Source organism: Schistocerca cancellata, chromosome 3 (genome assembly GCF_023864275.1).
Source record: "Schistocerca cancellata isolate TAMUIC-IGC-003103 chromosome 3, iqSchCanc2.1, whole genome shotgun sequence".
Classification (NCBI taxonomy): Eukaryota; Metazoa; Arthropoda; class Insecta; order Orthoptera; family Acrididae; genus Schistocerca; species Schistocerca cancellata.
Window position 1 is genome coordinate 164,835,981 of NC_064628.1, and position 22,181 is coordinate 164,858,161.

The 22,181-nt window shown below is 47.1% G+C and overlaps 1 protein-coding gene across 1 annotated transcript in view; it reads left to right on the forward strand.

The window, feature by feature from the left end:
- The window catches only part of LOC126174788 (tryptase beta-2-like), a 401,540-nt gene that overhangs the window by 373,694 nt on the left and 5,665 nt on the right, over positions 1-22,181 (forward strand). The window contains exons 6-7 of the mRNA XM_049921154.1: positions 1,236-1,519; positions 18,545-18,696. Coding sequence (XP_049777111.1) covers positions 1,236-1,519; positions 18,545-18,696 — 436 coding nt within the window. The remainder of the gene's footprint in view (positions 1-1,235; positions 1,520-18,544; positions 18,697-22,181) is intronic.

Below are 22,181 nucleotides of genomic sequence, written 5' to 3' on the forward strand. Positions count from 1 at the left end.
CTAATCCATTACATATGAGAACTTTCCTATACGACTATCTTGCATTCACAGCGCCGTATTGCACCTGGTGGCCAAAACTGGAAGTATTTTTTTCCAGCATAAATCAGTTCCGCAATAATACATTACAATATCTACGAAGTTACGCTGCCATATGACAATTACTTCTGTGAATACGTGCATTTTAGTCATAACCATCACGTGTATGTAAGTTTGGTGTATTGTATTGTATGTTAACCCGGGACCTAGAAACGACGGAGAGGCTCCGACCCCGCCGAAGCCGCAGTGGTCCACAACCCCACGACGACTACCGCAGTTCACTCACCCCTCCACCACCGCACACCGAACCCAGGTTTATTGTGCGGTTCTGCACCCGGTGGACCCCCCAGGGAACGTCTCACTCCAGATGAGTGTAACCCCTATGTTTGCCTGGTAGAGTAATGGTGGGGTACGCGTACGTGGAGAACTTGTTTGCGCAGCAATCGTGGACATAGTGCAATAAGGAATAAGGGGAACCAGCCCGCATTCAGCGAGGCAAATTGAAAACCGCCAAAAAACATGCACAGACTGGCCGGTTCACCGGACCTCGACACAAATCCGCCGGGCGGATTCGTGCCGGGGACCAGGCGCTCCTTCCCGCCCGGAAAGCCGTGCGTTAGACCGCACGGCCAACCGGGCGGTCTAAGTTTGGTGTACTTTCTACAATTACGTTTAGGACGAAGTGGGTCGTTATTTTTACAAGCATGACTGGACTTATTGCATCCATAGCTGTTGCTGCAGCATTCCAGTTCAGCCAAAGTTGTTGGAAGGGGGGGTGCATATCTTTCACAACCGTCCACATGAAATGTGGTGACTTTAGAGGGAAATAGTACGATATGTGCGTGCTCCCGGCTCTGAAGGTACAGTGAAGTGCTCTACTGTCTGCACAGCTGGAAGTGAATTGTACCTGTTGAAACGCAGTATCCGAAATGCCTTTGTTGCTGTGGCATCTCTATTTCCACTCGACACGCACTGGGCGATGAATGAGCGAACGAGAGAGATACGTGCACCAGGAAGGCCATTATCGGCAATCACATGAATGGGTAACTTACAGCTGACGCTGACGTAAGCTTTTAGCTCCGATGCGAACATTAAAATCAACCCCAAGTTGCTGTCTTCATTGATGTTTTACAACCTTGTGAAAGTGGCTGAATGTCTTTGAGACACCCCGAACAATGCGGTGTGTGTTGCGGCCGCAGCGTGCAGCGCGGGGCCGTGTCGCGGCTGAAGGTGCGCCTCGGGGAGTTCGACGTGACGGACGGCGGCGAGCCGCTGCGCCACGAGGAGCACGAGGTGGCGGGCGCGGCGCTGTACCCGGGCTTCGACAACCGCAGCCTGGCGCACGACATCGCGCTGCTGCGGCTGCGCGCGCCCGCCCGCCGCCGGCCGCACATCGACGTCGTCTGCGTGCCGCGCCTGCGCGCCGCCCACCCGCCGCCCGGCGCCGCCTGCGTGATCACCGGCTGGGGCCGCCGCACCGAGGGTAAGCACTGCCCACTGGCTCTCGTGCACGCCTCACTGACGTCTACGAATGAGGGGGCCTTCATATGATCACAACAGAGGTTAGACGGTATAATCGTAACTGCTAAACAACGGCGCGGTGTACACTTGCGAGGTGCCGGGGTGGAGAAGAGTTTGTACCTCTTTAGTTCAGACGAACGAGACATGCACTCGATCCCCTCCTTATCCACCAGCTAGTTAATTATGCGCACAACGGTAACGGAAGGAAATGATGGTGGACTCTGCTAGTTGGTAAAATAAGGAGTGCACACTCACAATAATTAAATTAAAATCGTAATCTACACTCCTGGAAATGGAAAAAAGAACACATTGACACCGGTGTGTCAGACCCACCATACTTGCTCCGGACACTGCGAGAGGGCTGTACAAGCAATGATCACACGCACGGCACAGCGGACACACCAGGAACCGCGGTGTTGGCCGTCGAATGGCGCTAGCTGCGCAGCATTTGTGCACCGCCGCCGTCAGTGTCAGCCAGTTTGCCGTGGCATACGGAGCTCCATCGCATCTTTAACACTGGTAGCATGCCGCGACAGCGTGGACGTGAACCGTATGTGCAGTTGACGGACTTTGAGCGAGGGCGTATAGTGGGCATGCGGGAGGCCGGGTGGACGTACCGCCGAATTGCTCAACACGTAGGGCGTGAGGTCTCCACAGTACATCGATGTTGTCGCCAGTGGTCGGCGGAAGGTGCACGTGCCCGTCGACCTGGGACCGGACCGCAGCGACGCACGGATGCACGCCAAGACCGTAGGATCCTACGCAGTGCCGTAGGGGACCGCACCGCCACTTCCCAGCAAATTAGGGACACTGTTGCTCCTGGGGTATCGGCGAGGACCATTCGCAACCATCTCCATGAAGCTGGGCTACGGTCCCGCACACCGTTAGGCCGTCTTCCGCTCACGCCCCAACATCGTGCAGCCCGCCTCCAGTGGTGTCGCGACAGGTGTGAATGGAGGGACGAATGGAGACGTGTCGTCTTCAGCGATGAGAGTCGCTTCTGCCTTGGTGCCAATGATGGTCGTATGCGTGTTTGGCGCCGTGCAGGTGAGCGCCACAATCAGGACTGCATACGACCGAGGCACACAGGGCCAACACCCGGCATCATGGTGTGGGGAGCGATCTCCTACACTGGCCGTACACCACTGGTGATCGTCGAGGGGACACTGAATAGTGCACGGTACATCCAAACCGTCATCGAACCCATCGTTCTACCATTCCTAGACCGGCAAGGGAACTTGCTGTTCCAACAGGACAATGCACGTCCGCATGTATCCCGTGCCACCCAACGTGCTCTAGAAGGTGTAAGTCAACTACCCTGGCCAGCAAGATCTCCGGATCTGTCCCCCATTGAGCATGTTTGGGACTGGATGAAGCGTCGTCTCACGCGGTCTGCACGTCCAGCACGAACGCTGGTCCAACTGAGGCGCCAGGTGGAAATGGCATGGCAAGCCGTTCCACAGGACTACATCCAGCATCTCTACGATCGTCTCCATGGGAGAATAGCAGCCTGCATTGCTGCGAAAGGTGGATATACACTGTACTAGTGCCGACATTGTGCGTGCTCTGTTGCCTGTGTCTATGTGCCTGTGGTTCTGTCAGTGTGATCATGTGATGTATCTGACCCCAGGAATGTGTCAATAACGTTTCCCCTGCCTGGGACAATGAATTCACGGTGTTCTTATTTCAATTTCCAGCAGTGTATATAAAAAAGAGAACTTTATCATAATAAAGTACAATGAAATGAACACCCTTAGCTGCTTACAGGCGTAGACATACGTCAACGGGGACAGATGAAAATGTGTGCCCCGACCGGGACTCGAACCCGGGATCTCCTGCTTACATGGCAGACGCTCTACCGATAACTATTTTTTTTTTAATCTCATTTTGTTCGCTTTCCTTCGTTTCATCTGCTCGAGGCAGACGTCGTAAGACATCCGTTTAAGTTCGTTGTTGATCGACTAAATCAGTTTTTTTTTTTATTACAGAGGCCTGCTAACCCTCTGACCGAACACGCTGAGCTACCGTGCTGGCAAGCCACCTGAGCCCCCGAGGACACAGAGCATAGCGCGACTGCAGGGATTTATCTCTGGCACGCCTCCCGCGAAACCCACATTCACAACGTATTGTCCCGCACTACATTCGTAGTGCCCCCGCCCACTATACTCATTACTCGCGGCGCGTTGCCGATTCCCGTAAGAGTTCGGGCACTGTTTGTGCATTCGCACAGAAGAAGAAGATGGCCAAGTGGCCGGTGAGCCTTAACTATATATATACTAAGATGGTATCTCTTCTTTCGGACATGTCCGAAAGAACAGATACCATCTTAGTATATATTTATCATAATAAACAACAGGAAATGGGATTCTGCCTATATCTACGAAATGATATGCGGATTAAATATCACAGTGAGATTTATTATATATCAAAACATAAATGCGCATGATTGTCGACACACACAGTAGGTTAAAGCATAGGGTATACTGAAATATTATGAGAATAAGAGTTGGCTCGAGAACAAGGTGCTCCTACTCTCTTTGATGCAATAGATTGACGATAATGACTGGATGTCCTAATGAATCAAATATTAACTTACCGACTATATAGCAGTATCGCAATTAGCAGTGAGAGCTCAAATGGGATTACATGGAGAAACAAGCAAGGTGGACTTGTAGCAAAGCGAGCGCGTGTGCTGCTAAGGAATTCAGTATAAAACTGATAAGGTCCTGCAATGCCGGAGCCGCAAAATACTGTACCAGTACTGAAATCTGCAGCCCGTCGTCGGTAGGCAGCGTCCTGATGATGTTAGGTGCCGACTTCTGCAGTGCAGCAACTCTATGTCAACCCCTGGCCGCGAAGGCTGTCCGAGAATGCTAAGTTCTTCCGAAAACGAGCGACCAAGTCGCATGACCGTCCGACTCCGAGGAAGATCAGATCCCGAATCCACTGCCCCCACAACGCAAGAGCGAAGCTAACATTGCTCTACCCCCTACTCTCCTCGAAAACTGCGAATCAGCATTCAGTTCTGATTCCAAAATTCCCCCACAGTGTCTCAGAACATCATTCGCGTCAATAGCGACCGTTCCCTCCAGTTTCTAGCAGAGCTTTATGATGTCGACTAGCCTCAGTTTAAGTTGACCAATCAAGCCTCTGCTATTCAGCTGAGGGCACTGAACTTGCCGTTTGACCGGCTACGAAAACAACTTGCCTAGACCACCGGTCATCCGGCGCCAGACAGTCGCACCCAGCAGGGCACAGACCACAAATATTCTCAGAATAAAGAGGACAATGCAGTCAGTCGGCGCCACACATCTTCGTGCCGGACGCACCAGAACGGTAAACACATAAACTGTGGCGACACTCAGACGTCTCGCAGGTCGTTTCGCCCTGCATACAATGGGCGAAACTCTAACGACGTTAGTCGTTCCGCCAGGCGCTTAAGCCTATTGTACGAAGCCCTCAGAATTCAGGGAAGTGCAGCCCCCGACCGGAAACGCAGTGTGCCGCGTCCTCCGATGCTCGCCTCGCACAGGCCTCCCAGGGAAGTAAAACAACATGTATAGGAATCAAGTGAAAAGTATTTTTTGAGCACTCAGTACAAATACTCTCATTACGATAACCTTATTCGGTCTGTTACTACCGTTAAATGACATAGAACATTAATAAAATTGATGAAAATGAGAGGAGACATGCAACAGAGAGCATTGAACCTCTCACACTATCTGGAGCAAAAGTATCCGGCAATCTATAAGTCGATATTTACGTGGGTTGTGTCCATCTTTCGTGTTTATGACGGCTGGAACTCTGCTGGAGACACATTCAATTAGGTGTCTGAAATGCGTGTTGTCTTTTTTGTTCTTCGGCTTCTTTTTTATACCGTTGCACATACACTCCTGGAAATGGAAATAAGAACACATTGACACCGGTGTGTCAGACCCACCATACTTGCTCCGGACACTGCGAGAGGGCTGTACAAGCAATGATCACACGCACGGCACAGCGGACACACCAGGAACCGCGGTGTTGGCCGTCGAATGGCGCTAGCTGCGCAGCATTTGTGCACCGCCGCCGTCAGTGTCAGCCAGTTTGCCGTGGCATACGGAGCTCCATCGCAGTCTTTAACACTGGTAGCATGCCGCGACAGCGTGAACGTGAACCGTATGTGCAGTTGACGGACTTTGAGCGAGGGCGTATAGTGGGCATGCGGGAGGCCGGGTGGACGTACCGCCGAATTGCTCAACACGTGGGGCGTGAGGTCTCCACAGTACATCGATGTTGTCGCCAGTGGTCGGCGGAAGGTGCACGTGCCCGTCGACCTGGGACCGGACCGCAGCGACGCACGGATGCACACCAAGACCGTAGGATCCTACGCAGTGCCGTAGGGGACCGCACCGCCACTTCCCAGCAAATTAGGGACACTGTTGCTCCTGGGGTATCGGCGAGGACCATTCGCAACCGTCTCCATGAAGCTGGGCTACGGTCCCGCACACCGTTAGGCCGTCTTCCGCTCACGCCCCAACATCGTGCAGCTCGCCTCCAGTGGTGTCGCGACAGGCGTGAATGGAGGGACGATTGGAGACGTGTCGTCTTCAGCGGTGAGAGTCGCTTCTGCCTTGGTGCCAATGATGGTCGTATGCGTGTTTGGCGCCGTGCAGGTGAGCGCCACAATCAGGACTGCATACGACCGAGGCACACAGGGCCAACACCCGGCATCATGGTGTGGGGAGCGATCTCCTACACTGGTCGTACACCACTGGTGATCGTCGAGGGGACACTGAATAGTGCACGGTACATTCAAACCGTCATCGAACGCATCGTTCTACCATTCCTAGACCGGCAAGGGAACTTGCTGTTCCAACAGGACAATGCACGTCCGCATGTATCCCGTGCCACCCAACGTGCTCTAGAAGGTGTAAGTCAACTACCCTGGCCAGCAAGATCTCCGGATCTGTCCCCCATTGAGCATGTTTGGGACTGGATGAAGCGTCGTCTCACGCGGTCTGCACGTCCAGCACGAACGCTGGTCCAACTGAGGCGCCAGGTGGAAATGGCATGGCAAGCCGTTCCACAGGACTACATCCAGCATCTCTACGATCGTCTCCATGGGAGAATAGCAGCCTGCATTGCTGCGAAAGATGGATATACACAGTACTAGTGCCGACATTGTGCATGCTCTGTTGCCTGTGTCTATGTGCCTGTGGTTCTGTCAGTGTGATCATGTGATGTATCTGACCCCAGGAATGTGTCAATAAAGTTTCCCCTTCCTAGGACAATGAATTCACGGTGTTCTTATTTCAATTTCCAGGAGTGTATGCCATTTGTCTATGAAAAAAACGTAAACTAGTTACGAACCACGGCGTGCGCACACTTTATTCAACATGCAAACTTCACTACAGATATTCGGATTTAGGTTAGACATGTTGGATTTGCCTGCCGTTATTGACGAAGGTGCAGCGCAGACGAATAGTGAGCGGTTTCAAAGGAAATGTAAGTGACTCAGAGAAGATTTAAAGACCTGCTGCGCCACGATTTACGAGGGCCATTTTCGTTTCAACCTCCGATCGTTCGAGAAATTAAAACCACAGCAAAAATCTAGTGAAGTATTGTGCAGATTTGTTGCACAGTGTCTTTAGTATGTCCATCTATGGCGTGACGTCTCACTTTTCAGTTGTGAGCACGTAATGAACACTTGCAGATACCTAGAAAATAATGTCTCCCGCCATACGTGGATTGCTGCTAAAGCCTAATTTACACGACGACTTTTGATTGCGCCACACGTTGCGTGGAATGAGTTGCACGTAAATGGTCTCATATTTGACTGTAGACACGGCGAAACCAGTATATACTTCAGTTTCGTCGTTTTGTGGGTTCCTGAGTCGTGTCTGAAATGAAAGTTTTGGCAGCTGCACGTCGCACGAGTTGTGATGGAGTCAAAGCCTGTTGCGTGGGATCGCTGCATAAGAAAAAAAAATAACAATCGTGTTTCGATTCGTAACTGGATGAAGAAAAGGAGTCACTTCGGTTGCTCAGCATCCTTGCTGAAATAATTTGTAATGGAAGACCCAAAAAATTCTTTTAATTATCTTAGAATGTCACCAGAACTGTTAACGTTTCTTCTAAATAGAGTTAATTATGCGATAAGGAATAAAGACATTGTAATGCATGAAGCACTGTCGCCAGAACTGAAATTACATATCACATTGCATGCACTACATCGAGAGCACTCGGCATGCTGTAGGATGCGGTTTCAGTTGGTGATGACGCTTTTTTATTAACACCAATAATTATTAACAGTAATAATTATTAATATTAACAGCAGTAATTATTCGCAGCAGGCCGCATTAAAAAGAGAATGGTCTGCAAACTACTCTCTTGAAGATGACAATGTTCCAAAATTCAAACATAGTATGTGAATGGGGAGCACTGCTGCGACGTTTTAAATAGATGAATATTGAATAAAGAATGTAGCTTCTTGATTTGTGTAGCCTTCCCTCCTGTCTACAATATTCCTTAAAAAAAGAGTGGGCCAACTCGAACGATGGGATTTTAGTCTTGTAGACAAGAGCATTTCTACAGTTAGAATTACATTTGCTTGTATTTTTCTTAATTCAGTTGTATGTGTGCTCCTAATTCAATAAATTTTGCCCTGCAGCTCAGATACTGTCAAACCATCTATGTTCTGATCGCACATGACGGTCTCAGGAGCAGCGATATGTTGTTTATTTTTGTAATCAGCATCACTGAAATCTCACCAACACCTATGCAAAGCATATATATATATATATATATATATATATATATATATATATATATATATATATACAAAAAGCGAGCATTATTCTCCGTTCCCCACTTCATATTTCAGTTTTTCTACATTCTACGAACTCACGTAACCTCAAAACGTATGCAACTAGTGTCGCCAAAGTTGAAACACGCCGAAACTGTTTAGTTTCACCGACGAGTTGCACAAACGCACGGCGCGCATGCGCAGTGGCCGGTAGTGCAGTTTCCTGCAACCTAGTGTCGTCGTGTAAACTAGGCTTAAGGGGTTTCTCCTGAGTTCATGCAGCGTACATAAATTAACATACGTTTCCTTCTTCATGTTAGTTCTAGGTCTCCTACTGCAGGTGCAACAGAGAAGCTGCTGCAGTGTGTGTGATCAGCCCGGACTTGGATCCCTCTGATTTTCACCTCTTCAAAAACATAAACCACTGGCTGTGCGGACAGCATTTTGGCACAGAGAACGAGCTGCTGCCAGCATAGGGTACTGGCGGAAATCATGGGCGGCTGCCTGGTATATCTAAGATATTGCAAAGTTGGTATCACTCTACGACAAGTGTCTGAGTCGGAACGGCTATTATGCAAAAGGGTTAGCTGTGATTTCCATTTCTCGACCAATGAGAAATTAAAAAATTAACCTGATATTAACCCACAAGTCGATTAAAAGTGATACGGTGCACACTACAGCTAAAGCTGCCATCAACCCGAGGGTTGGTTTGAACATCAAAGAATAGTGTATGGTGCAGGTTTCAGCAAGCCCTGTCTCGTGCACTGGTCCATAGGGGCCGTGGCTTAGCCCCCGTCGCCAAACAGGCTAGCGGTATGGCGAGCTGACAGCGGTTGCTGCACGTCGCACCACACGCAGCGGGCTGTTCCACAAGGCCAGCCCACTAATCTGGCGACCCACCAAACTGCTGCGCTATGCTCTCTACTTAAGGTATTCATTTCTCCAACTCGTCTATTGTACTGCTCCCGCCTTTTGCCTGTCTGCAGCGTACTAAAGGTTACAGGCAAACTCTGTAAATTGTTATTCGTTTTTCCCATCTTAACCAAACAGCAGTTATGGGAGTTTTACACCCGCCTTATATTACTTTTATTTACAGACCATCATCAATGTCCTTTGGTGTTTATGGCTCTTACGTTGTGAATATCAGTGATCCCTACGTACAAGAATACATTATCTTAAATCTGTCGACATATTTTCGATTTGTGGTATTTTTGAAATTACGAATAACGGTCAGAAGAACCCATTCAACGAAATGATATTCTGCAATTTTTATTGGTGTCACACACTTTTTGTTGTATCCTGCCTACTCGTAAAATATGGGGTGCCTAGGAAACTTGCTTTCTCGTATCGCTAGACAACAATCCAAGCAGATCGGATTAATGAAGTTTATTACAAAGTGAAATGATTACAATACTTAACTTTGTGAAATGCAGATGTGTCGCAAACAAAGGCGACAGATAAAATAAGAAATCTCTTCAGTATAGACAATGCTATATATCAGTAGCGAAATGATTAGTCTTGCTATTCTGGAACTCGCTGCTGTAGAATTCGTAGAACTAGGAGTCTTCAGCTCCCCGCGGTGAGGCGGCGCGGCGCTTATGTCCTTGTAGAGGGCGCTGCCCCCGCGTTGGAGAGGGGTCGGTCAGCGTGCAGTTGGCTGACGTCGTCTCATAGCCCTATCTGCTCTAACGTTCCCGCCTGGCGTGCCGGCGCTTGACTTCACGCCGAAACACTTTTCCAGTCTTAAAAAAATAACACTGTGGCTTCTACAACTAGGTAAACTAATGAAACGTATGAACTGAGCCTACAGTGAAGTATGCAACCTTGAACATTCATTGAAACTGCTACGAAAGCGTCAGTTTCGTGTAGCCAATGGAATAATACACACATCCGAGAGTTCCGGAACATGTACAGAAAATTGGAATAGAGGTCAACTCAAACATAATTTCCGCCCTTTTTATTACTCATGAAAACCACAAATTGCTTGTTGTACCACTATACAGTGACACCTTCATAGGTGGTGGACCAGATTGCTGCACACACCGGTACCGCTAATACCCAGTAACACGTTCTCTTGCATTGATGCATGCCTGTATTTGTTGTGGCATACTATCCACAAGGTCATCAAGGCACTGTTGGTCCAGATTGTCCCAGTGGGTTACGTCGTCCATAAACAGACCTTTTCAATCCATCCCAGGCATGTTCGATAGGGTTCATGTCTGGAGAACATGCTGGCCACCCTAGTCGAGCGACGTCGTTATCCTGGAGGAAGTCATTCACAAGATGTGCACTATGGGGGCGCGAACCGTTGTCTATGAAGACGAATACCTCGCCAATATGCTGCCGATATGGTTGCAGGCATATGCTACACTCATCGGTGAAGAGAACGTGATGCCAATCCTTAGCGGTCCATTCGGCACGTTGTTAGGCCCATCTGTAACGCTCTGCATGGCGTCGTGGTTGCAAAGATGGGTCTCGCCATGGACGTCGGGAGTGAAGTTGCGCATCGTGCAACTTATTGCGCACAGTTTGAGTCGCAAAAAGAACGTCCTTTGGTTGCACGAAAAGCATTATTCAACATAGTGGCGTTGCTGTCAGGGTTCCTCCGAGCCTTAATCCGTAGGTAGCGATCATCCACTGCAGTATTAGCCCTTGGGCAGCCTGAGCGAAGCATGTCATCGACAGTTCCTGTCTCACTGTATCTCGTCCATGTCCGAACAGCATCACTTTGGTTGACTCCGAGACGCCTGGACACTTCCCTTGTTGAGAGCCCTTCCTGGCACAAAGTAACAATGTGTACGCGATCGAACCGCGTTATTGGCCGTCTAGGCACGGTTGAACTACAGACAACACGAGCCATGTACCTCCTTCCTGGTGGAACGACCGAGCGAGGTGGCGTTGTGGTTAGACACTGGACTCGCATTCGGGAGGACGACGGTTCAATCCCGCGTCCGGCCATCCTGATTTAGGTTTTCCGTGATTTCCCTAAATCGCTTCAGGCAAATGCTGGGATGGTTCCTTTGAAAGGGCACGGCCGACTTCCTTCCCGATCCTTCCCTAATCCGATGAGACCGAGGACCTCGCTGTCTGGTCTCCTTCCGCAAACAACCAACCAACCAACCTGGTGGTATGACTGCAACTGATAGGCTGTCGGACCTCCTCCGTCTAATATGCGCTCCTCATACATGGTTATTTACATTTTGGGCGGTCTCTGAACAGTCAAAGGCATTGTGTCTGTGATACAATATCCACAGTGAACGTCTATCATCGGGAGTTCAGGGAACCGATTTGATGCAAAACTTTTTTTGATGTGTGTATAAGGAGTGTTCAAATGAAAATGTACAAAACGTCATAACAACCAAAAAAAAGCATCTCAGGCGTGCTTGAAATTGGGCGACGAACGGAAGTGCACAGTGGAGGGCTGGGACCTGTCACAAACACAGGAATCCTGGGAACGTGTAATCCTTCAGCAAGTGAATCAGTAAGATTGTTGTGCTCAGTCCTGTGGTGATTACTTTTGAATAAAGGGTTACAGCCACAGTGTTGTTTCGTACCTTTTATTTTGAACACCCCTCATATTTTCACGTAACCAATGAGAAGTGAGGCAATGAATTTCTTGACTGAAACTGAAACCATTCACTTCTTCGCTACTGTCACAAATATTTGGCTGTTTCTTCGAATATGTCTCGGATCACGATGTTGTGATTAGGTTGGGACCTAACAACAAAGCTTAAAGGTAGCAATTAAATTTATGATCTTGGTTATCACAAATATTTGATACTTTCTTCCCGTATACGTCACGATTTACGAGTATGGCTTAGACTGGTACCTAAAAGAAGAGCTTAAATTGCTCGGAATGAAATGAACAGTAATTTAGTTTGTAATCTTGGGTGACACAAATATTTGGCTGTTTCTTCCGAATGTGTTATGAAATGGGATTAGGCACTGATTTTAGAAAGTGGAACGTTGTAGATGATTACTGGTTGTCAGAGAAATACTTTTAAGCACTTTATTTGACGCTCAGCAGCACAACGTAAATATAAAATTGCTCAACGGTTACACCGTGCTCTACCACATCACTGTTAGTGTTCATAACTTTTAATGACTTTAAGTTGATACCTTAAGAAGTACACTTGACCATGCAGACTGCATGAGAACGCTCACTTCAAATTGTGTGTACCGGTACACAAATGTTATTACATTAACTTATCAATCTTCGCAAACATCAAACTTTTCATTATGAGAAATATTCTGAATTGATTTATCCAAAACTTAATAAATACAAGTTGAAATTAACTTCAAACAAATTAGCTTAAGTTAAAAATATTTTGCTGTTACTATACTGCAGAATGTTCAATAATGAGTTATTATTAACAGGCTTATTGTCACGTATGTGTCGCGAATGAGTAGCGTAAAGTATTTTAAGTGTGAAGCTAACTGTATAATGTTGCGCAAGTAAATGTAATGTTGCAGTAAAGAAGTAACCTAAGGGACGCCAGGAAGCAGGAGGAACTGCGTTTTTGTGATAATGGTAGTGAGGGCTACGTGACCAGCAGCACAGAAGATTCTGGAAAGAGTCGAGGTCAGGAGGACAGCTCGTGATCGCGTGAGAGGCGCTGGATGCAAGCCTGTATGAGCAGCGCCGCCGGCACTGCTGTGGATTCAGATTCCGATTCCCATCTGTCTGCTCAGACGCTGTACCTGCGCTACCCTGACCCCGCGACGGGACCTAGTTTCTCGTGGCACTCAACTGCACAGAGTACAAGCAGGACTGCGCAACATAGTCAGTGTGTTAGTGCCTCGTAGAATTCGACAGTGGTTCCAATCCTACACCGTTGTTCAGTCTCAATTATTATTCAGAGTTTCTCGTCCTTTTTCCCACCGAGTTTCCTTATCTGAAAATATTCCACCTTGTATTCTAATGCACCAAGGTCTACGAGTTGGACGAGCCACTTCACAACTGGAGACAGCGTCAGCTTCTATCCTGATCCGCTTGCAGGACACTACATTACGACGAATGACAATTTTCATATACATACACATTCTGTCCTTAGCCTTAAGCTATATAGTAAAAAAAATTAAGGTGACTTTTTAATATCCACCCTCCCTTTTGACCACTGAGGTTCCTGACAGTTCTAGGCTCGTCATTCTCTCGTCTTAATATTAAAAAAGATGTGTTAATGAATAAGACCCAAAGTTCGGAGAAGCTTGACTTACTACCAGCTCCAATAATTATTAGACCGCGAGCAGGTATTCTTTGGCAGCTGGGTTACACATGTACGGCAGCATACATACTTCATACACATGACACAACGTCGATTACCTTGCTATAAATCTTCACAATGCCTTTTGAAGATTCCCAAGTTTAACGTACCGATCGCTTACACAACATAATCGACCACCAGCTGCAGTGTTCCCAATTAACGGTCGATGCACTCCAGATACATTCACCATAATCTACCAAAGAGCATAGCTCCCGTCAGAATACTGGCCGCCTCGCCTCCAGTCGCTGAGTCCACACACTCCCTTCTTGTCTGTGCGTCGGTTCTAGGCGCTACAGTCTGGAACCGCGCGACCGCTACGGTCGCAGGTTCGAATTCTTCCTCGGGCATGGATGTGTGTCATGTCCTTAGGTTAGTTAGGTTTAAGTTGTTCTGAGTTCTAGGGGACTGATGACCTGAGCAGTTAAGTCCCATAGTGCTGAGAGCCAATTGAACCATTGTCTGTGCGTGCAGTGGAAAGGTTAGTCTCGCAGCAGCACGCTCTCTGTCGGTGACCACTCTGTGACTACTCTCCTCCTCTTACTCTGTTCAGCGATTCTACCCTGAGGTGACAAAAGTCATGGGATACCTCCTAATATCGTGTCGGACCTCTTTTAGCCTGGCGTGGTGCGGAAACTCGGTGTGGCGTGGACTCAGCAAGTTTCTGGAAGTCCCCTGCAGGAATATTGAGCATTGCTGCCTCTTTAGCCGTCGATAATTCTGAAAGTGTTGCCGGTGCTGGATTTTATGCATGAACTGACCTCTCGATTACGTCCTAAAATGTTCGATGGGATTCGTGTCGGGCATTGTGGGTGGCCAAATTATTCATTCGAATTGTCCAGAATGTTCTTCAAACCAATCGCGAACAGTTGTGGGCTAGTGACATCGTTGTTTGGGAACAAGAAGTCCATGAATGCAAATGATCTCAAAGTAGCAGAACATAGCCATTTTCAGTCAATGACAGGTTCAGTTGGACAAGAAGACCCAGTCTATGCCATGTAAACACAGCTCACACCATTATGAAGCCACCACCAGCTCGCACAGTGCCTCGTTGACAAATTGTGTCCATGGCTTCGTGGGATCTGCGTCACATTCGAACCTTCCATCAGTTCTCACCAACTGAAATCGGGACTCATCTGACCAGGCCACTGTTTTCCAGCCATCTAGGGTCCAAAAGATATGATCACGAGCCCAGAAGAGGCGCTGCAGGCGATGACGTGCTGTCAGCAAAGGCACTCGCGTCGGCCGTCTGCTACCATAACCCATTAACACCAAACTGCGCCGTACTGAACGATACGTTCGTCGTACGTCCCACATTGATTTATGCAGTCATTCCACGCAATGCTGCTTGTCTGTTAGCACTGACAATTCTATACAAATGCCGCTACTCTCGGTCATTAAGTGAAGACCGTCGGCCATATCTCGTGCATGGTGAGAGGTAATGCCTGAAATCATGTATTCTTGACACGCTCTTGACACTGTGGATCTCGGGAATACTGAATTCTCTAAAGATTTCAGAAATTAAATGTCCCATACGTCTAGCGCTAACTACCATTCCACGTCGTGCGGCCATATTCGCGTCAGAATCCTTTTCAAATAAATCATCTGACCAGAAATGACAGCCCCGGTAATGCACTGCCCTTTTATATCTTGTCTACGCGATACTACCGCTATCCCATGACTTTTGTCACATCAGTTACAAATTGCTGCAGATTTCAATGGTGGGCCATCAGCGAGTGTCAGCCTGCGAACCATTCAACGAAACTTCATCGATATGGGCTTTCGGAACCGAAGGCCCACTCGTGTACCCTTGATGACTGCACGACACAAAGCTTTATACCTCGTCTGGACCCGTCAACACCGACATTGGACTGTTGATGACTGGAAACATGTTGCCTGGTAGGACGAGTCTCGTTTCAAATTGTATCGAACAGATGCTCGAGTACGGACATGGATACAACCTCATTAATCCATGGATTAAGGTCGTGGAGGCTCCGTAATCGTGTGGGGTGCGTGCAGTTGAATAGATATGGGACCCCTGATATGTCTAGATACACTCTGACAGCTGGCACGTTCATAAGCATTCTGTCTGGTCATCTGCATCCAGTCATGTCTATTGTGCATTCCAACGGACTTCGGCAATTCCATAAGGAGAATGCGACACCCCACACGTTCAGAATTGCTACAGAGTGGCTGCAGGAACACTCTTGAGTTTAATCTCTTACGCTGGCCACCAAACTCCCCAGACATGAACATTATTGAACATATCTGGGATGCCTTGAAACGTGCTGTTCAGAAGAGGTCTCCACCCAATTGTACTCTTACGGACTTATGGAGAGACCTGCAGGATTCCTGGTGTCAGTTCCCTCCAGCACCACTTCAGACATTAGAATTATATTAATACCTTCAGCTGCTGAAGGGTGTTGATTTATATCAACGGGGACAGATAAAATGTGTGCCCCGACCGCGACTTGAACCCGGGATCTCCTGCTTACACGGCAGACGCTCTATCCACCTGAGCCACTGCGAGCACAGGGGATAGTGCGACTGCAGGGACTATCTCCCGCACGCCTCCCGCGAGACCCACATTCTCACCTCGTATGTCCACACACTACATTCGTAGTGTCCCACCCCAACACACTCATTATTCGTGGAAGAAATTCTTACCAAGTCCCGTAAGAGTTCGCGGAATATGTGTGCATCCGCACAGAAGGAGAAGGTCATGGCCGGTATTGCCAGAACTATATACTATATGGATATGGTGTCTGTTCTGTCGGACATGTCTGAAAGAACAGACACCATATCCATACAGTATACTTCAGACATTAGTCGAGTCCATGCCACGTCATGTTGCTGCACTTCTGCGTGTTCGCGGGTCCCTACATGGCAATAGGCAGGTGGACCAGTTTCTTTGGCTCTGCAGTGTATATACCAGTTACAATGCAAGACTGCAAATCAGTATAGTGGGAATGAGAGACAGAAGTTTCAAAACTAGGTATAAAGAACGTATAAGAAGCTGGAAGTATAAAAATAGCGATTCTACCTTTGTCAGACACCTGATAAAACAAGGATATAACCATCCAGTTTGGAACAGGACATGAAAATTATTAGAGTGAGCAATTACAAAAAAATTCATACATTAAAGGAAAACATTAACGCACAAAGTGCCCTTGAAACGAAAAAGAAAGTAATTAATGAGCAAGTCAAGATACTCAAAACTCACTGATCATGTCAGCCATTACAACAAAGAGATATAAAGAGATGTAAAATATAACCAGGCTAAATAATGGACCAACGCCTCTCTCTCTCTCTCTCTCTCTCTCTCTCTCTCACACACACACACACACACACGCAAACACACACACACACACACACACACACACACACACACACACACACACACAACACATGCACATACGAAACCACTGAACATTTATCATTTATGACATTTATTAAACCACTCATAAACACTACAACGCAAACAAAACAAGAAATATGAACACACAACGACAGTTGGCAACACTGCAGACAGTAAACACACACATTCCGTACGCAGGATGACACACATGGATTAACAATATCAGAAATCGTAACAGCAAAGGATAATTTATCTCACTTGTGTTGCAAAAGTTATTTCTAATCTGAAAAAAGAGAAAACGTAACATGGAAGCATATTTGTAACTACTTTATAACGCGTTTATTGTGTACATAAAACAAACATATAATACATGCCACTGAAGATCCTTAACAAACAGATGAAGCGAATAGCGTATGGGAAAAAACAAACTAAGTTTCATGGTCACAAACTTTTTCTTGACAGTTTACCGGTTTCGGTCTTTAATGACTATCATCAGATCGTTTCATAAAGCAAAGTCCTAATGTTTTTATGAAACAGATCCGATGATTGTCATTAAAGACCGAAACCGGTAATCTGTTAACAAAAAGTTTGTGACAAAGACGTAAATTAAAGGAAACTTATTACATATACGAGAAACTAAGTTTCGTTTAACTGTAAAGACGTAATACATCTCCGAGAATTTTGAGGCAACCAAGGACCGTCACAAAACGGATAAATTGGCCCCAATTTAAATTATCAGGAATAATTTCTAATATTATCCGCAAGCACTTAAAATATGACAGTCAGTTGTTTTAGAATTGTTGACATTACGTGATCTTTTCCAACCATATAGCAGCTAGCGTTGATGCTTCAGCTTGAAATCGTTGTTAATTCGATGTAGCTGAAGGCGTGTCGTCTACAGAATACGGCTCTTATGTGCTTCCAGAAGACTCACCTTGATTATTCTAAGGGAGGTCCTCTACATAAAAAGAATCAACAGAGTGGCTGAACCTTAATTCTTTAATTAGTCTGAATCTGTCTGTTATGCTTTGAAACGTTATTAATTGACGTTTAATATTAATATTGTGTCAGTGTTAAAGATAAATTTGTGTTTCTGACACTAGACATCCCATCCACTGCAGTAAAATCGTGCTAAGTTTGGAAATGTCTCACAATAATGCACTAGAATGCGTACCTTAAGTGTCACCACCCAGTGAAGAAATGATTACATGAAATAAGAGCACAAATCATGTCGTTACTTTCATTTGCCAACTTAGTAACAAGCTGCTTCTTTGCTAACAGCGTTTTCTGAATAAATTCTGTACTTGAAAGATACATTACTGCCAATACTTGTGCTACATATGAAGATTTTCGCTACTTGTGCATTAGATTGAACTATCCAAAACACAGATTTTGAGGAAAAATTTATAAGAGTAAAAAAGTCGGTGGGACTCTCGGTCATGCGAGAATTTGGCAACAATGGTGACAGATTTGCAGCCGTCTGTGGACAGCTATCGCTACGTGCGTTCTCAGTGACCGGATAAGACGTCCGAAATGTTGGCACCGCGTAACGCCTACCCGCCCGCTCGCCTTGTGTTGCAGACTCTGACCACTCGGTGGTGCTGAAGGAGATCTCCGTGCCGCTGTGGAAGAACACGGACTGCGAGAGGATGCTGCGGCGGCACTTCGGGCCGCGATACTCGCTGCCAGACACCGCCATCTGCGCAGGCGCCGAGGGCCGCGACGCCTGTGACGTAAGTGCAGCCACCGTACTAGACGCCGATCACCCAGCTTGTTAACGTACATCGAGCTACTGCTGTACTACTCCCCTTATTCATAATCTGTCCGATCAAAACTATTCTTACACCCCGAAGTAATGCAGAGCTGACCAGTAGATGTCACGAGTGGCGGGTCCGTCAGTGTAGAAGTTGTGTATTCCCGACATACTGCCGACGGAACAGCGACCAAATCAGTGCTGAAAAAGTATATGTTTGTGTCTACAGTCGCGATTTATTTATTTTGCCCAAACATTTAGTTTTTTCATAACAGTTGTTGAAACACTTAGTTAAATCCGCAGGACAGAACAGGTATTTGGAATTGTGGAAAGGGGTCAAAAATGAACGGCGGTCAGCTACACTCGAACACATATAACTTTATTTAATTGCCCAAACATTACAGCGCAAATTTACGACCTTAACTATCGACTGAACATGTCACACAATCTTATAGCTTAAGGGCACAACCTCTTTAATTTTTTAAACGGCTGAAGCCACACGATTTAAAACACAACTACAATAAATTTTCAAAGGCAGAAGGCCCAAAGCTTTATCCTTAAATAATTTTTAAAAAGGAGGCTGAAGCCCCGAACAGTCTCAGATTTAACATGTAAGGAATTTAAATTTTAAGACGGCTGAAGGCTCATGGTTGAAAAACACAACTACAATAAATTTTCAAAAGGCAGAAGGCCCAGAGCTTCATCCAAAAATATTTTAAATGAGGCTGAAGGCCCAAACAATGCGAAACTTGACAAGAAAGGAACTTTCAGTTTTAAAACGGCTGAAGGCCCATTATTTAAAACCCAACTAAACGCATACAAATTCAAACCATCGGCTATGAGCCATTAAAATACACAGTCAAACAGCAATAAAGAAAAGGCACTACAGCCAGCGGCGCTCAGAAGTTTCCGGGCGTCGGTCTGCAATTGAAATATTAACGTTCGCTAAGGGGGGACAGATAGGCGGCCCAACTATATCCGATCCGCCGGCAACCCAACCAAGAGACAGTCAACGGACCCACCGACAAGATGACTTGCTTTCCATCCGACCAGTACACAAGGGACTCCAATGCCAAAACGTAAAAGGCGTAGCCGCCCACAACCAAGTATGCATAAGCTGACAAAACTACATACACGTGTTGGACAGCGACAACACGGTGAGGAAAGGACACTGCCTGAATTTTACGTCAGCGGCCAGGGTAGGTAAGCGGGACGCTAACGACCACAAGGCAGAAAATTCCGCTGGTGCACTTGGACTTGAAATAACCAAAATACAGTTAAACTCACCGGATGGTGGCCAAACTTTCGCCAACTCGAACACCCGCTGTTGCTCACGTGAATACCCCGAACAGCGAACCAAGAAAACCAGCGGCACAATGTGAACAGACTGGCTTCGGTAATTAAATCACCACTCAACTTTGATGCCCTGGATTGGTGAACCACGAACCTCCTAGCAATTGGAACAGCTCCCATACACTTCGTAGAGACCGCCAGCGGGCCCGGTCCACTGCGCCGCACGGAGATTTCCTGGCTGATCCACACCAACCGACCGACTGCCACACATCAGCACGGAGACAGCACTGAAGCAACTGAGCAGTCGACATCAAAAGCTACACAAAGTTTGACGAACACTTGCACGAAGGACTAGACTATACTAACGGCAGCGACTGTGCAATAACAAGAACGAACCACGAGTCGGCACACGCGGGCAACCCTTAAGCGATCGCCGGCCAACATACACGTCGTTCGACAAGACGACCGACCGACTACCAACCAAGGTGGTCCGCACTCAAGTGATATGTGTGTCGGGCGAGTCATGGCTGTCCGGACCTTACTGCAGCCGCGTCCCGACTGAACTTATGCCGCGTCCTAAGTCAAACACTGCCAGGTCCGAACTGCACTGCTAGCGCCTCCCAACTCACTGGCAGATCCAAACTAACTCACAACACACGATAACCGGGAAGTAACAGCAATCAGCAAAGATAATACACCAGGACTTATATCGATAAGCGCCGCTGCTGCCGCTCACGGTCAGGCAAGGCGGCAACTCAGTGACACCAGTAATTAAAATTAACATAACAAAGTGGTAGTACAGTAAAATCAGGATATCAAATGAGATATGGCATGAACACGAGCCACGCACGGCTCAATTGTGAGTAGAGAAGCAGTAACAGAAAACGAGTCGTTCAGGAGAGCTCAGTGACTTCGGATGTAGTGTAGTCATTGGCTGTCACCTGAGTAACAGATCAAGTAGAAACATTTCAATCCTCCTAAATGTCCCCAAGCCGACTGTGGCTGAGGTGAGTGTCAAATGGTTCAAATTGTTCAAATGGCTCTGAGCACTATGGGACTCAACTGCTGTGGTCATAAGACCCCTAGAACTAATTAAACCTAACTAACCTAAGGACATCACACACATCCATGCCCGAGGCAGGATTCGAACCTGCGACCGTAGCGGTCGTGCGGTTCCAGACTGTAGCGCCTTTAACCGCTCGGCAGTGTCAAATGGAAACGCGAGGGAACAACCGTAGCTAAACCGAGACCAGGGAGATCTTTTTTACTGAAGAACAAAGATCGCCGAGCACTGCAGAGGTTAGTTCTAAAAAACGCGTGAAATCAGCGGAAGGGTTCACTCGTTAGCTCCAAAGTGCTGCCAGCTGCCCAGCTAGTTCGATGACTATGGGGAGGGAATTCCTCACAAGCCACCCATTTCTATACTCAACGCTAAGCGACACTGGAGGCGGTGTAAAGAGCGACGCTGGACAGTAATTGATTGGAAGCGAGTGATCTGCAGTGGTGATTCGTGCTATACCCTGCGGCAATCCCGTGGGAGGGTTTGGCAAATGTCTGGAGAAGGTTAGAACCATTAAGTGTAGAGCCAACAATGAAGCACAGAGGAAGTAGTGATACGGTATAGGTATGTTCCTTGTGGTAAAATGTCGACATCTTACTGCACTCAAGAAAATGCTCAATGCGGAACGATATGAACACATTTTAAAGCTCTGTGTACTGCGTACCGAATAGGAATAGTTCGGAGAGATTGACTCTATCAGCATATCAATGCATCTTCTCACAAGGCAGCATCTATGAGGCAAAAGCTTGTGGACAACAGCGTTCCTGAAATGGACTGCCATGCCAAGAGACCCGACCTAATCCCACTGGAACCATTTGGGATGAGTTCAAACGGCGACTTCGTTCTAGATCCCAAGGTCCACCCTTCTCTGGTTTCGGTTCTCGCTGATTAATGGGTTGCCATTCCTCCACAAACAGACTATGCTTTCTTTGTGAGATTTCAGAGTACCTGTTGGCTCAACACAAAAGTTTTGTCTCAAGTACAGATAGTGTTGAGGATCAGTGGACAAAGTTCAAAACCGTCGTACATTATGCGTTAGATGAGTATGTGCCAAGCAAGATCGTAAGAGATGGAAAAGAGCCACCGTGGTACAACAACCGAGTTAAAAGACT